At 61.9% G+C, this 13,078-nt stretch overlaps 1 protein-coding gene across 1 annotated transcript in view; it reads left to right on the top strand.

The window, feature by feature from the left end:
• The window catches only part of MTMR14 (myotubularin related protein 14), a gene marked incomplete at both ends in the record, with an annotated part of 35,060 nt that overhangs the window by 18,041 nt on the left and 3,941 nt on the right, over positions 1-13,078 (top strand). The window contains 9 exons of the mRNA XM_019537007.1: positions 280-365; positions 653-729; positions 980-1,016; positions 1,789-1,859; positions 2,527-2,576; positions 3,616-3,754; positions 5,487-5,663; positions 10,659-10,814; positions 12,966-13,075. Coding sequence (XP_019392552.1) covers positions 280-365; positions 653-729; positions 980-1,016; positions 1,789-1,859; positions 2,527-2,576; positions 3,616-3,754; positions 5,487-5,663; positions 10,659-10,814; positions 12,966-13,075 — 903 coding nt within the window. The remainder of the gene's footprint in view (positions 1-279; positions 366-652; positions 730-979; positions 1,017-1,788; positions 1,860-2,526; positions 2,577-3,615; positions 3,755-5,486; positions 5,664-10,658; positions 10,815-12,965; positions 13,076-13,078) is intronic.

Genomic DNA, 13,078 nt, shown 5'->3' with positions numbered 1-13,078 from the left:
CGGCTGGGTCTCAGCCTCCAGTGAGGATGGAGCTCTGACGGGGCAGGCCAGGATGGGCAGTACTGCTGCCATGCCACTCACCTTTGTGAGCTGAGGTTCCTGCTCCAGGATGGCTGCACGTGTGGAAGACCTGGGCTGCCACATCCCCAGCACTTGGCTGCCTGGGCCGTGTTCCCTCCCACCTGCATGCAGGGTCAGAGAGTTTTCACTGCAGATCTGTCCCTAGCAAGGGGCTCTGTTCCCACTACAAAGCACTCTCTCATCCTCCCTTTCAAGCAGATGACAGTGGGCTCCTGGTGCACTGCATCTCTGGCTGGGATCGGACCCCCCTCTTCATTTCTCTCCTGCGCCTCTCACTGTGGGCTGTGAGTACCCAGTCCGTGCACTCTGGCTTAGGGGTGACAGCTGGGGTGGCTGGTGGCATGGGTCGAAGGACAGCTGGGTGTGCTGCCCTGCTGGCTTGGCGGGTGGAGTAGGCAAGGTGTGCTGTCTTTGGGGTGCTGAGCTGGGCACCTGTGCCTGCACCAGCTGGGCATTGACATGGTGACCTGGCACATGCTCTGGCTGTATGTGCATCAGACGCAGGGTCACAGCAGGGTGGACACCTGGCTGGCCCAGCCTGTGGCACTGAGCCTTGCCCATCTCTTTGCAGGATGGGCTGATTCACGCATCCCTGGAGCCTGCTGAGATCCTGTACCTGACTGTGGCCTACGACTGGTTCCTCTTCGGGTAGGAGCCAGAAATCTGCTGAGCGGTGGCTGGTTCCTTCCAGGGCCAGCTCTAGCCTGTGACCAGGCCAGCTGCCTGAGGCCAGAGGATTATAGAAAGATGTTGGGGGAGGCAGGGTAGTCTGTTGGCCTGGAGGTGCTGCCTCTGTAGTGGGAAGGGCTTGCTTACATCCCGGTCAACACTGCCAGTGACCCTGCTTTGCTCTTGCCTGTGTCCCTGGCACTTCACAGCCTTCCCTTGCTCTTTCTAGGCACATGCTGGCGGATCGGCTCAGCAAAGGAGAGGAGGTGAGCATATACTTCAGGCTGGGGGGCAGCTCTCAAGCACAGTGCTCACTCTGTCCACACAGCATCCCTCTGAGGAGCAGTCCCCACTGCCCCTTGGGCTGGCCAGCACTATGGGGTTGTGCCCCCAGGGCGGGGGGCTGCCTCAGCACAGGCTGCATCTCAGGGAGTCGGCGCTCATGTTGACTGTGTGCCCTGGCACACATGCACTGAGATGCTGTTTAACTTGGCTCAGGGACATTTTGGGTTCTGGCATCCTCTGAGCCCTGGAGCAGATTGGTCGAGCACTGCCCGGGTTAGCCAAGGCGGCAGTGCTTCAGAGACACGGTGCTCAGCCAGAGAGTAGGGGACCCTTGGGTCACTCTAGCACACGTGGGAACTTCCTCCCTCCCCCTGCCGGTCGGGGAGTCTGAACCAGCCCAGCTGGCATGCCGGGGTGGGCTCCTGCTTTCTCAGCTGTCCCCAGTCTAGTCTTAGCAAGCTGCTGCTGGGTGTGACATAGCCCCTGGCCCATGAGGCTTTTGCAGCTGGATGTCCTGGGATCGGGCACATCCCCTGGCTGGGTGAAGTCTGGCAGGAATGTGCTAGAACGTCTTCTGCGGCAATGACCCAGGGGCAGCAGACAGGAGGCCCCAGAAGGGGCCCTGGCTGATGTTGAGGTTGGGAGGGTCTGGTTACTGCTGGTGTCTTGCAGTCGCCCACCCCAGCAGCAGGGCGGGGGTGTGGGTGGCCCCAAGCCGTAGGTCCCCCTCACCTGCTCTTCCCCCTCCTCCAGATTTTCTTCTTCTGCTTCAATTTTCTGAAGCACATCACCTCACAGGAGTTCTCAGCTGCACCGCCGCCCAGGTGAGGAACCCGCGCCTGCCAGAAGAGCTTGTTAGTGCTGCTGCTGCGGGGGGATACAAGCCCTGGTGTCCTGGCCCACTTTCCCTTAATGTATTCTGTGCTCAGAAGGCTGCAAAATGGGGCCGAGGCCTGGGAGGTGCCGAGGCTGCCCGGGCTGGGAGGAGCTCTGCTTCATGCCGCATCCAGAGGCTTCCTGAGCACAGATGGGCCTTGGAGCACGAGGGCTCCGGGCTGCCTGGGCCACCAGGTGCTGTGTGATCCAGGAGGTTGGGGGCTATTGTACTGCTGAGCAGTGTCCCCTGCTGCTCTGCCAGCCCTCCCTAAGGCTTCTCTCTGCTCTGGGGCAGCCACTGGCTGGTGTTCTCCTGCCCCTGCCCCTGCCCCAGCCCTCCAGCATGCTGTGGCTGTGGCTGGGTCCCTTCCAATTCAAGCCCCATCTGGGGTTGGGGGTGAACCAGGGAGCCTGTTGTCCCTGCCCCTTGAAGGGACAGTGGGTCTCACAGCAACTCTGAGGAGAGCCAGACCATGTTGGGCCCCCCTCCCTGGCCTGGTGGGTGACAGCAGAGGTCTCCATCCTTCCAAGCCTGCCAGGGGCATGAGGATCCAGCTCAGACTAGCCCCTCTCTCTGGGTCTACACTGTGTTGCTGACTGTTCTTCTGTCCCCAGGCGGAAAACCTTGCCCCCCGGCTTCACTCTGGAGGAGATCTGCATGCTCCGTGAGTACTACCACAGTGCTGGCTGGGTCCCTCAGGGCAGGCCCCTTGGTGCCCAGCATGTCATGTTGGGTCACATCCCTGGCATTCATAGTTATAGAGCAGTGCGGCTGTCAGGGACCTGCAGAGGTCACAGCTAGTCCAACCCCCAGCCTGTGGCAGGATTAGCCCTGTCCAAACCAGCTTGGACAAATCCGTTGTCTAGCAGCTGAGCAAAACCACACGGTCACCGTGACAGCACCAGGCATCACACCCAAACCTGCTGCAGGTAGAGCATGGGGACCATAGTGGCCAATGTCCTGCTGCTGCTGTAGAGGTGGCTAACTTATGTTCGAGAGATCCAAGGAAGAGGCCATGGCCCCCACTACAGATGAAGGCAAAAGCCCCATGGTCTACTGGGTGAAATTCCTTCCTGACCCCAAATATGGCATTTGGCCTGACCCTAAGCAGAGGGGCAAGACCCTCCAGCTTTGTCCCAACAGGAACATTGGTGTAGCCCAGTTCCCATCCCCAGCCTGGGCAGCAGCCAACACCCACTGTCATGGAGAGACTCAAGAACCCCGACATGTAGTAGCGAAGGCGGGGGTGGGGAGAGCAATTCCCTCTGGCCCATGCTACAACCAGCAGAGCCCAGAAGCCTGGGAAATCCCCATAGTAGAGCACAAGCATTGCCAAACCTAGATCACCCTGCCCAGTGGCTGCCCAGCCTCCTCTTGGACACCTCCAGTCATGGAGAGTCCATAGCTTCCCGAGGCCTCTATTCTGCTGCCTCACTGCTCTGACAGTGAAGAAGTGTTTCCAGATATCCAGTCTAAACCTGCTTTGCTGCCACTGCCAGCCATTGGTCCACGTCTCTCTCTGCAGCAAGAGAGAAAAGGTGCTTTCCCTCTTCAGTATGGCTGCCCTTCAGGTTGCATTCCCTTCTGCTCTTTACTCATCCCGGATCTGGCCCTGGCCAGCAAAGTGGTGGCAGAGGGGGGTGAGAGGCATGCGTTCCTCTGCTCCTCGTTGGAAATCAGTTGTTCGTGTCTCCCTTTCTCAGAGCAGAGGGACCGGGGCAGCACAACGAGCCTGAGCAGTGACTTCTCCCTGGGCGTGGAGAGCTCTCCCGGAGTGGTTGGGAGCTTCACCTATGAGGCTGTGGAGCTGATGCCAGCAGGAGCCCAGGCCCAGGCAGCCTGGTAAGAAGCTGGCCTGGCACATAGGCCGTGCCAGCATGGCCAGAACAGGCCTGAGCACCGAGGGAGACAGGTGTCACATGCCCCCACAGTGCCCTGCTTGTGCAGTGTAGCTGATGGCTAGTTGCTGCAGCTCTCCACTCCGGTCAGGAGCCAGGGGGAGATGAGCTGCAAGCAGTATGAATACTGTCAGCATTACAGGACACTGGGGTCTGACCGAAAAGGCAGGAGATCCCTACCTGGGGCTGCCTCCTGCTGCTGGGGTAGGCCTGAGTCCATGGTCAGGGCAGAGCAGCTGTTCACACAGTTTGCTCGCCTGGTTCCTAGATGCGCTAGGACTGGGGACACTCCCTGGGGCAGAGCTGGGTACTGGTGCCCCGTTGGCAGCCCATGCTACACAGCCGTGCCTGCCCGTCAGGCCCGCCGCTCCCAGCGACTTGGGAAGAATGTGTGTGGTAGAAGGAAGACGAGCAGCAGTTGTCTCCCCTCCCCCACTCCTCTGAGGTGCTGGAGATGCCAGCTGGGTGCAGGGGGATTAATCAGGAATGTAGGTTACCCAAGCAAGCCGCACTCTGCTGTCAACAAGAACGGGGATAAAGCGGCTGGGAATCAATGCAGCCTGGGAGCTAGAAGCTTCCTGCCCCTGGGCCATCCTCCTCGCCTGGCCCTGCCAGACTTTGCCGTGTGGCTGGACCCACTCATGGGAGGGTGACCTGGAAGGCCAGGTCAGGACTCGAGGCCCAGGAGCTCCCTGCTGGGGCAGCATCCAGCTGGCCACTCCTTGGAGCTTCCTAGAGGAGGCGCTGAGCGAAGGACCCCCTGTGTGGCATTGCTAAGACAGCACGGGGCTGTCCTGGCCATGCTGGCCTGAGCCCCCTTCAGGTGGTGTTTCTGGCAGCCTGCCGGGAGAGCCTGACGCTGAGCTGGGCTGGGGATTTCGGAGCCTTTCTGTGGGCCTGCCCTGCTCAGTTTAATTTTGCCTCTCCTCTCCCTGAACACAAGCGCTGAGGCCATTTTACACTGCAGTTAGTTTCAATTAAATCTGGGCCGTGCTGGGAGGCAGCTGAGCTCCTCTGGGCGAGAGGAAGTTGCAGCTGCTGGCAGTGTGGCCTTCTGAAAGCCCATTGCAGTGCGACAAGGGGAGGGGAAGGGAGCTGGCTTGTCGGGTTGTGGGGGAGGGGACCACGTAGTGCCTGGGCTGACACAGGAGTGGTGGCCAGTTTGCAGCCACAGCCACACCGCTGCTCCTGCCATGATCTGCACCCCTGCCCATCACCAGGGGCATGGAGGCAGTAACAGAGCTGTCAGGATCTTGGTGTGGGGGACTGCACAGGGCACCAGGCGGCATCTGGGCTTGTGCTTTTGGCCATCCCCCCATCCAAACCACTTGCCTAGGGTGATGCTCTCAGTGACTGCACGTCTGCTCTGGCCTTTTTTGAAGTAGGCCATGGACCAGCGTGGCCCTTCCCAGCAGGGAGCTTCTTGGTTGGGCCAGGCTGATGCTGGATGGACCGGCGTGTCAGAGCGTGTGTGTGGGTGGATGGAGCCAGTGGGCATCTTGCTTCTTGCTTGTGTCGGTGCAGACAGGGAACTCCAGCAGAGCAACAGGCTGGCTGGGCAGATCTTGGTGGGCACTGATGGGCCTGGCAGGGTTGGAGGTTGTGATCTGAGCAGCTGTGCTTGAAGCACGCAGGTGAGGCAGCTGTTTCACCCCAAGCTCACATCTTCTGGGCAGGAAGAAGAACCGCTCCTCATCACCATATGCTGCTCTCTGGAGCCGGGTGCAGCTGTCTGAAGACGGGCCAGCTACTATGGGGTCGCTCGAAGCCAAGTCCTCCAGCTCATCCTCATCCAACCACTCTGACCACTTCCTGCGTGTCGAGAGCAGCCCGCTGGAGGTGCCCAGGCCCAGGTGAGCTGCACAAAAGAACAAAGCTCGTCTTGCCCAAAGGGGAGCAGTTGCATCTGCGCAGCTTGGAGCTGCTGTGTTAGGACAGCCCAGCGGGGGCTCAGGTCTTGTCTTTGCACAAGGCAAAACAGGGCAGCAGGCCAGGGCCTGGGGAGAGGAGCTGTGGGAAGCCTGTGTGCTGGGCCTGCAGAGGAGACTGGGCCTTCTCGCATGCCTCCAGCCTGGCGGGGGACAGTCGATGGCTTGCTGTGAGCCTCAGAGGCAGGGTCTCCGGATTCCCGTCAGCTCGTTGCTGGAGACTGCCATCCAAACCCACCCCGCGAGCACTGCTGACCTTGGGCAGACGTGCCATTAAGGGAAAAGGTTCCCTTCCTGGTTTTTCTTGTTCTCTGTCCCCTGTGGGGTGTTTACAGTGGGGCAGGCCAAGGGCTGAGGGGGCCCTCGGCATGGTGTTCAGCCCTTGCTGCTGGAGTGTGATCCTGTTCTCTCCAAGATGAACCTGGAGGGGTGCCAGGGGAGGGGGGTGGGAAGTAGGGAGGAAGTGCGGTCGGGGAGATGTGCCAGCAACAGCAGCTTCCCTGGTGGCTGGAGAAACAGGCCCAGTTCTGTGGTCTTGTCTTTGCCCTTTGAAGACCTGGGGAGCTATTCCTAGGCTGGTGAGTGAGAGCTGATCCCTGGTCATGGGCACACAACGTAGGAGGGAGAAGAGGGGGGACCTGACATGGGGAATGCAGGGAGGAGGCAAGGTGGGGAGGCTGAAATGGCTGCAGGGTGGGGGGGAGTTGCGAGGGTGACAGCAGGAACCTGGAACTTGTCCCCCAGTGGCCAAGACTTGGCCGAAGCCTCTGCAGTTGGTCTCTGCTCCCCTCCCTCCCTGCCTGCAGCTGGCCTGGAGGAGGATGGCCCAGCAGTGCCACCCTGGATAGGGGCTCCCAGGAGGTGTCAGCAGCTGCAATAGTGACTCTTGCTCCTCCCCATCTGGAAGCCACAAAGCGCCGGCGTGGCTTGGGAGCATTGCGCCTCTGGCTGCACCTGTGCAGGTCGGCATCTCATGGGACCCACCTGTGAACTGGCAGCAAGTGTCTCCAGCTGGAGCACTCCATCCTGGAGGGAAGAGGAGGTTGGACTTCAGCACTGAGCTGGAGGGACATGGGGCAGACCCGAGAGGACAGGAGGATGCTGGCATGTGGGTGGAGCTGTCACTGGGACCCACCAAGCAGCCACGTGGAGGAGCAGAGCACGTGGCAGGTGCTGCTGCCGGAACACGCGCGTCTCCATGGTGGTAGCTTCAGGGCAGCATCTGGGGAGGTTTTAAGCTGAGAAAATGACTGCACTTGACTTCTGATCCTGGTTGTGTGGCCATGGCAACAGAGCACTTAGCCACTGCCGCAGAGCAGGGAGGATGGTCCTTCCTGCCAGGCCAGCAGCCACTCGAGGCAGCTAAATATAGCCAGGCAGCATGGAGAGCCCACGTGGGGAGGGTGCTGGGCAGGGGGAAGCTGGCTGCACAGCCCCAGGAGAAGCTCCTACTGGTGTTTCATCAGGATGTCCTTGGGAGAGAGCCGCCACCAGCACCTGGTCAGCACATCCCCGCACCCAGCCAGACACAAGAAGCTTTGCGGTTGCTGTCTTCAGTGAGCCAGCTGGGCCCCTGGACAAGGCAGCCTGAAAGCAGGCCAGTGTGCTGGGCCTCTGAGCTGCTCCCCCTCTGTCCCACCTCCACCACGTGCTGCTTTGCCAGAGTGCTGGGCACAGACCTCTGCAGAGCAGTGGTGGCAGCTGAGCAGGGCAGTCTGTCCACAGGGGCACCCGTGTGTGGGCAGCAGTGCTGCTGGCCCCGGCTCCTTGCTTTGGGGCCAGGACGGATGGGCAAGATGGAGCTCCAGCCTGCGGTGTGTGCTAATGAGATCCGTGCCTGCATCAGGGCATTAGTGCACGCTGCTGACACTAATGTGGATTAGCAAACGAGATCAGCCGCGCCTGAATGGGCTTTGCTAAGTCCTGTTTAAACAGACCCGAGTGAGGCGGGAGCCCGACTGCCAGGGATCTATGGACGGCGGTGGTGGGAATTATAAGGGACTATTGTTCTGGCTGCTGCAGCCTGCTCTGCAGCGTCGCTGCGAATAGAGCCAGGCCCAGTCCAGCGGGTGTCTGAGCCTTCTCTTGCTGCTGCTATGGGGCCTGGTAGCTCCAGGCTTTCTGACTCCCGCTCAAGCAGTGTCAGCCGGCATGCATGGAGCATGTTTGCCGGTTGTAGGGTCATTTATGGTTCTGGACTGACTCATGGATTTGGACTTGATTTGGCTTGGAGCAGGGAAAAAAAGCAGTGTCAGCAGCTGGGCCCCACGCTGGGCAGCAACGGGGCTGGACACCTGACTGTAGCTGGGGGTGGATTGCTTGACGCTGGGAATGTTCCAGGGGCTGAGGGTTGGAGCTGCAGCTCTGCCAAGCCTCCCTCTGGCACCTGGGCCAGTGCTAGTGCTGCACCATGGCCTAGCCGGTGCCCACAGAGCCTGGCATGGCTGAGGGTAGCCAGAGCCAAGTGCTGCTTCCCAGCTGCTTCCAGGTGGGCGCTGGGAGCCCCACCACCACCCCCCCATGCACCAGGTGTCCAGTGTCTGCCTACTCCGCTGACGGGGACGCCAGTGTCCAAGCTCCATTCTAGCTCCTGTTAACCAGGCAGGGAGGCGTTACCCACTCGCACTGCACTGTGCTGTTGCCCAGCCCCATGAGAACCATCCCTTTCACTGGCTGATGGCTCCGTGCATGAGCATTGGTGGAGGGTGGGCAGCAGGCAGGGCAGCAAGGCATGGCTGGCATGTGTCCAGCTGCCGTGGGAAAGCATCTGTGGTTGTGCCAGCACCTGCTGCCTTGGATCCCTGCTCGTGGGCATGTGTCCACGCATTCAGCATGCTGTGGGGCATCCTGTGGGGGAGGCAGTGCCTGGGCAGGAGCAACCTACTTAACAGGAGCCATGTTGGGCAGCAGCTGCCAGGCCTCAGCCCGCCTGGGGAGCCCACAGGTGCTGTGGCCCATGCCTGTGCGCAGGCTCGGCGCCGGGCTGCTCTTTGCTCGCTAGTCTCACACTAGCCTCTTACCTCTGCCCTGCTCGTGGCCCAACAGCAGTCCCCCTCCTGCCCCTATCCCTGCCATAGACCTTGGTCTCCTCTGCCCACAACTGAGAGCCGATCTGCCTGGCCCTCCCCATCATGCCCGGGTGCCTGCTGTCCTAGATCTGTGGTATTTGTGTCCCAGGGGCAATTGCAGTTCTGATGTGGTTATGGGCACCCGGGTCCTTGGGGAGATGAAGGGAACAGCAGGCCCAGGCTGCTGGACACCCCTTGGGCTCACAGCTTGCAAATGGTGATGTGTTTATATGAAAAATATTGGCCCCACTGGAGGTCTGGGAAGCTGAAACTCTTGCTGCAGAATTTGCGGGGGGGGAGCTGCAACTCAGGGAAGGGCAGCTCTTTTGGGGAGGGGCTGCTCTAGGTGACTCCCAGCAAAATCAGCAGTGCTTGATGCCTCAAACCTGGCACCTGCACGTGAAGGCACTTCCCAGGCCCTTGGGAGCTCTGAGCCACCGCCGCTGGTCCCCTGAACTGTAAGTCCTCGGGGGCAGAGGCTCTTTCTGTCTCAGTCTCTGGAGACGTGGCTGTTGCAGGGCCTGTGCTGCCCAGAGTTTCCCTGTCTCCTTCTCTGAGCTCTGCTGCTGTGAATTAGCAGCAGCCAACAAGCCTTCAGCCAAGACTGTGGAGGCCCCTGACCCTGGCAGGGAGGAGGAGGAGAGCTAAGAGCCAGGCAGGCTGGGTGGGAGCTGGGTTGTGGCTGCCTGGGGGCTGTTCAAGTGCAGTCGGTCTCGCCTCCTTGCCATGCATCTCCTGCCTCTTCCCTCACACCGTTTGGACGTCAGGGGTCCTCCCAAGGCTGAAGGGGCCCATGGTCCCCAGCTGTAGCTGCCTCAAACTTGGCATAGACAGGGCCTTGGCTCGTGCTGCTAACGCTTAGGGGAACTGGAGGCGTCCGTCTCTGGCCGCCTGCAGACAGAGGAAGCATCTCCACCATGTGACCCTTCGGAGCTCAGCACGGGCAGCTGTTGGCTGCAGACCTGGAGATGCCAGCGGTCATGGGCACAGTGGAAAAGGAAAGGCCCAGGGACCTGCTGCCATAGGTTTGCTTTGCCTCTGCGCTGCCCAGCTCCCTGCCACAGCGTGGGTGGCACCACCTGATGCACGCTGCTCTGCAGGCCCTGAAGGTTTCGTTTGCTCCCCAGAGGCCAGGGCCATGAAGACTCTCAGTCAACACCGCCTTGGCTCTTCAAAGCTTTCACTCATGTCTGCCTGTCTTGGTGGGAGGCTGCATGCCCAAAGCTACATCCCCTCCCTCAGCTGCTGTTCCTGTCCTGATGAACATCTCCCAGCTGGCCTCTGCCACACCACCCGTCTGCCAATGCATGGATGCACAGCATCGCTGGACAGGGCACGGGTGCAGCTGCTCCAACCCATCCAGCTGTGGTGCCTCGAGGCTAACTTGCTTCCCAGTGGCAGCCAACACGGGGATGTTGTGATGTCTCCCAAGCCGCCACCTCTGCTCTGAGGCACCGGAGCCGCCACGCTGGTGCCTGTCCTTGGGGCCCTGCAACCACAGGAGGATGTGAGCGCAGTGGCCACATGCCCTTTGCAGGGTCAACCTGTGCCTGGTATTCAGGCAGGATCTTGCTCATGGCTTCACAGACTCGTGCATGGCCTCTGCTTCTTGCTAGCTTTGCCCATGTGGCTCACGGAAGGACTTGCTTCTTTACGGGCCACAGACAGCTCGGCTTCTCCTCTTGCTGTTGGAGGAATGGTCTGACTTACGCTCCGTGCTGGCACGGCTCATCACTGCAGGCAGGATGCCGTTGTCCGTGCTTGTGGGCACGCCGCGCTGGCCAGCTGTGCAGCTAGAGGCTTGTGGTTACTGGCTTGACTGACTGCCCCATCTCCCCTCTCTCTGCCCCAGATCAGTGGACTGTTCCCTGCCTGGCTCCTCCGTTTCTACAGACTTTGGCAGCTGGCAGCTGGTGTCGGGGTGTGGCAGCATTCAGGAGCAGGCGGTCCTGAGCGCAGACGCCTCCCTCCCTCGCAGCCTCCTGGACGAGCTCCCTAGCAGCTGCCTGTAAGTGCACCAACAAAGCCCGAGGCCCTTGTGTGGCCGGGTCTGTGACCGTGGCCCGCAGGGCAGGCCAGAGCTGTGTTACCACCCTACCCCCGGGTCCCTCCCTGCCCTAGCACGCACAAGAAGAGGCTTCTGCCAGGGAGCAGCCCACAGGGCACTGAGGAAGGTGCGTACCTGAACGCTGAGAGCTACTGTGGCCTCCTGTGGCTGTGTCTGGTTGGGACCTCAGCTGGCGAGCGAGCTGGGCGGGTCGGCCTTTCCCCAGCCCCTCGCCTCCACCTCCCAGCCACGACCCAGACCTTGGAGGACTGGGGTTCCCTGCTCTCGCTCTGCCTGGACTTGTCCGACCAGAGCGATGGCTGTGCCCTTGCAGGGGCTAGGCCAGGATGCGGTGCCGAGTGCCCAGCATTTGTGGCCTGGAAGTGTTAGGAAGCAAGTGGTCCCTCAAGGGCGAGATCCTGCGTGGGACTTCCAGGAATGCTCTCCTTCCTCATTGTGGGCTCGCTGCCGGGCTGGCTGCTGCAGTCTGCTGCTGCCCTGTCAGCTTGTCCTGTGCTTGATGGCAGCACTGCCCCTGCCTACAGGCTCAGCCCAGGCCTCAGGGAGCCTCCAGCAGGGGTGTGCAGATGAGAGCAGGAGACGTGGACAGCAGCGGTCTCCCAGGAGTCCTGTCAGCACAGCCAAGCTGCCCAGCAAGAGTGACCCTCTTCTCCCTGGGCCACAATCGGCTCCTGCGCCTTGTTGAGCACCAGCACCCAGGCCCACCGCCAGCGGCTTGGGACATGGGCCAGAAGCCTAATGAGTTGCTGCTGCCCTGGTGGCATGGGGACGAGGACGGAGCATGCCAGGTGTGCAGCCTGGTGAGCTGGAGCTGTCTGCATGCGCTGCCTGAGCCTGGGGCACAAGTGAGAACAGCTGCAAGTGTCGGGGCCCTGCTGCGGCTGCAGGGGCTGGTCACTGCTGGAGCCCAGAGCCGAGGATGCATCCAGCCACAGCTGCTGCCAGGATGAGAAAGACGCCTCCTCCCCCCTGCCCTTGACCTCTATTAGCCCCCCCTGCTCCTAGGAAATCTTGGCTGAGACTGGCCTGACCTGCCCCTGCTGCAGGCGGCTGCTGCTTGCAGTCCACGGGCTGGGCCACCCCACTGCTGACGGCAGACTGCCGGCCTGCCACAGAGGAGTCCTGCGGGTGATGTCTCCCAGCTGGGTCCACGGTGCGGCCCCTCTGTGCAGCTGTGGGCTGTGGCCAGCTCTGAGCAGTGCTCGCCTCTGGTGCGGACGCCGCCTGTCTCCGGCCGAGCCACTCCCTGTGCCACTTCCACGGCAGGCGGAGGTTTCCTAGCTTCTGTTGTGCTGAAGGTGCATTTTTTTTTGATCTCTGTGTCCCATGCTGGTTCCTAGGAAACCAGGCTCTAGTCTGGGCTCGCGGCTTCCGCTGTTCTGCACCTGTCGCTGCCCCGGGGCTGCCGGGTGCCCTTAGTGCCTGCATGGTGCCCAAGCCCAGCGGGGCACAGAGCAGCGGGCAGCCAAGGGCCTGGAGCGGCTTGCGGGTGGTGCCACCACAGGGCCAGGCCCTCAGGCTGCCGGCCATGGAGGGCAGCCGCCCCTCAGAGGCCAGCAGACCGAGCAGCTGCAGGGGGAAGCAGCTCAGGATGCAGGGCTGGGTAAACAGAGCCCCCGGTGCTGCCTGGGCATTGCTTCTCAAGCCTCCCACCATCTCCTCGCTGCCGCTTCCGGAGGGAGCTGTTGGCTGTGGGTGGCTGACACTTCCCTTCCGACGAGCTGTGCCAGGTTGCAGCCCGGGAAGGCTTGCGCATGCCCTTGGAGCAACCTCTGCAAAACCTCTCCAGGGCCGGGCTGCGCAGCGTCTTGGAGCCATGCTGTCCTTACCGCTGCGCCATAGGGCCTGTCCCCAGCGAGGCCTCTGGGTGGGGGGCTGCCCGCAGAGGCGCAGGGCAGCCCGTGGGGGCTGGAGCCGGCAGGCCGGCCTGGCTGCACAGGCCGCGGGCGCGGCGGGAGCTCAGAGCCGGCCCCGGCCCTGGCGGGGTGTGAACGCGCCTGGGCTTCCCTCGAGCGGGGGTGGCGGGGCAGGGCTCGGGGCCCGCGGACCGGTGGGGGCTGCTGACCGTCCCTCTGCCCATCTGTCTTGCAGGCTGGGGCCCAGCAGCGACCGCGCAGCCCGGCTGGAGGAGGTGCGCGCTGCCTTCCTGGCCGCCTACAGCCGCACGCTGGGCCTGCGCCCGGCCGCGCCCGGCCCCGCGGGCA

Source organism: Crocodylus porosus, unplaced genomic scaffold (assembly GCF_001723895.1).
Source record: "Crocodylus porosus isolate Cpor-Errol unplaced genomic scaffold, CroPor_comp1, whole genome shotgun sequence".
Lineage (NCBI taxonomy): Eukaryota > Metazoa > Chordata > Crocodylia > Crocodylidae > Crocodylus > Crocodylus porosus.
This window is presented reverse-complemented; position numbering and strand designations above follow the sequence as displayed.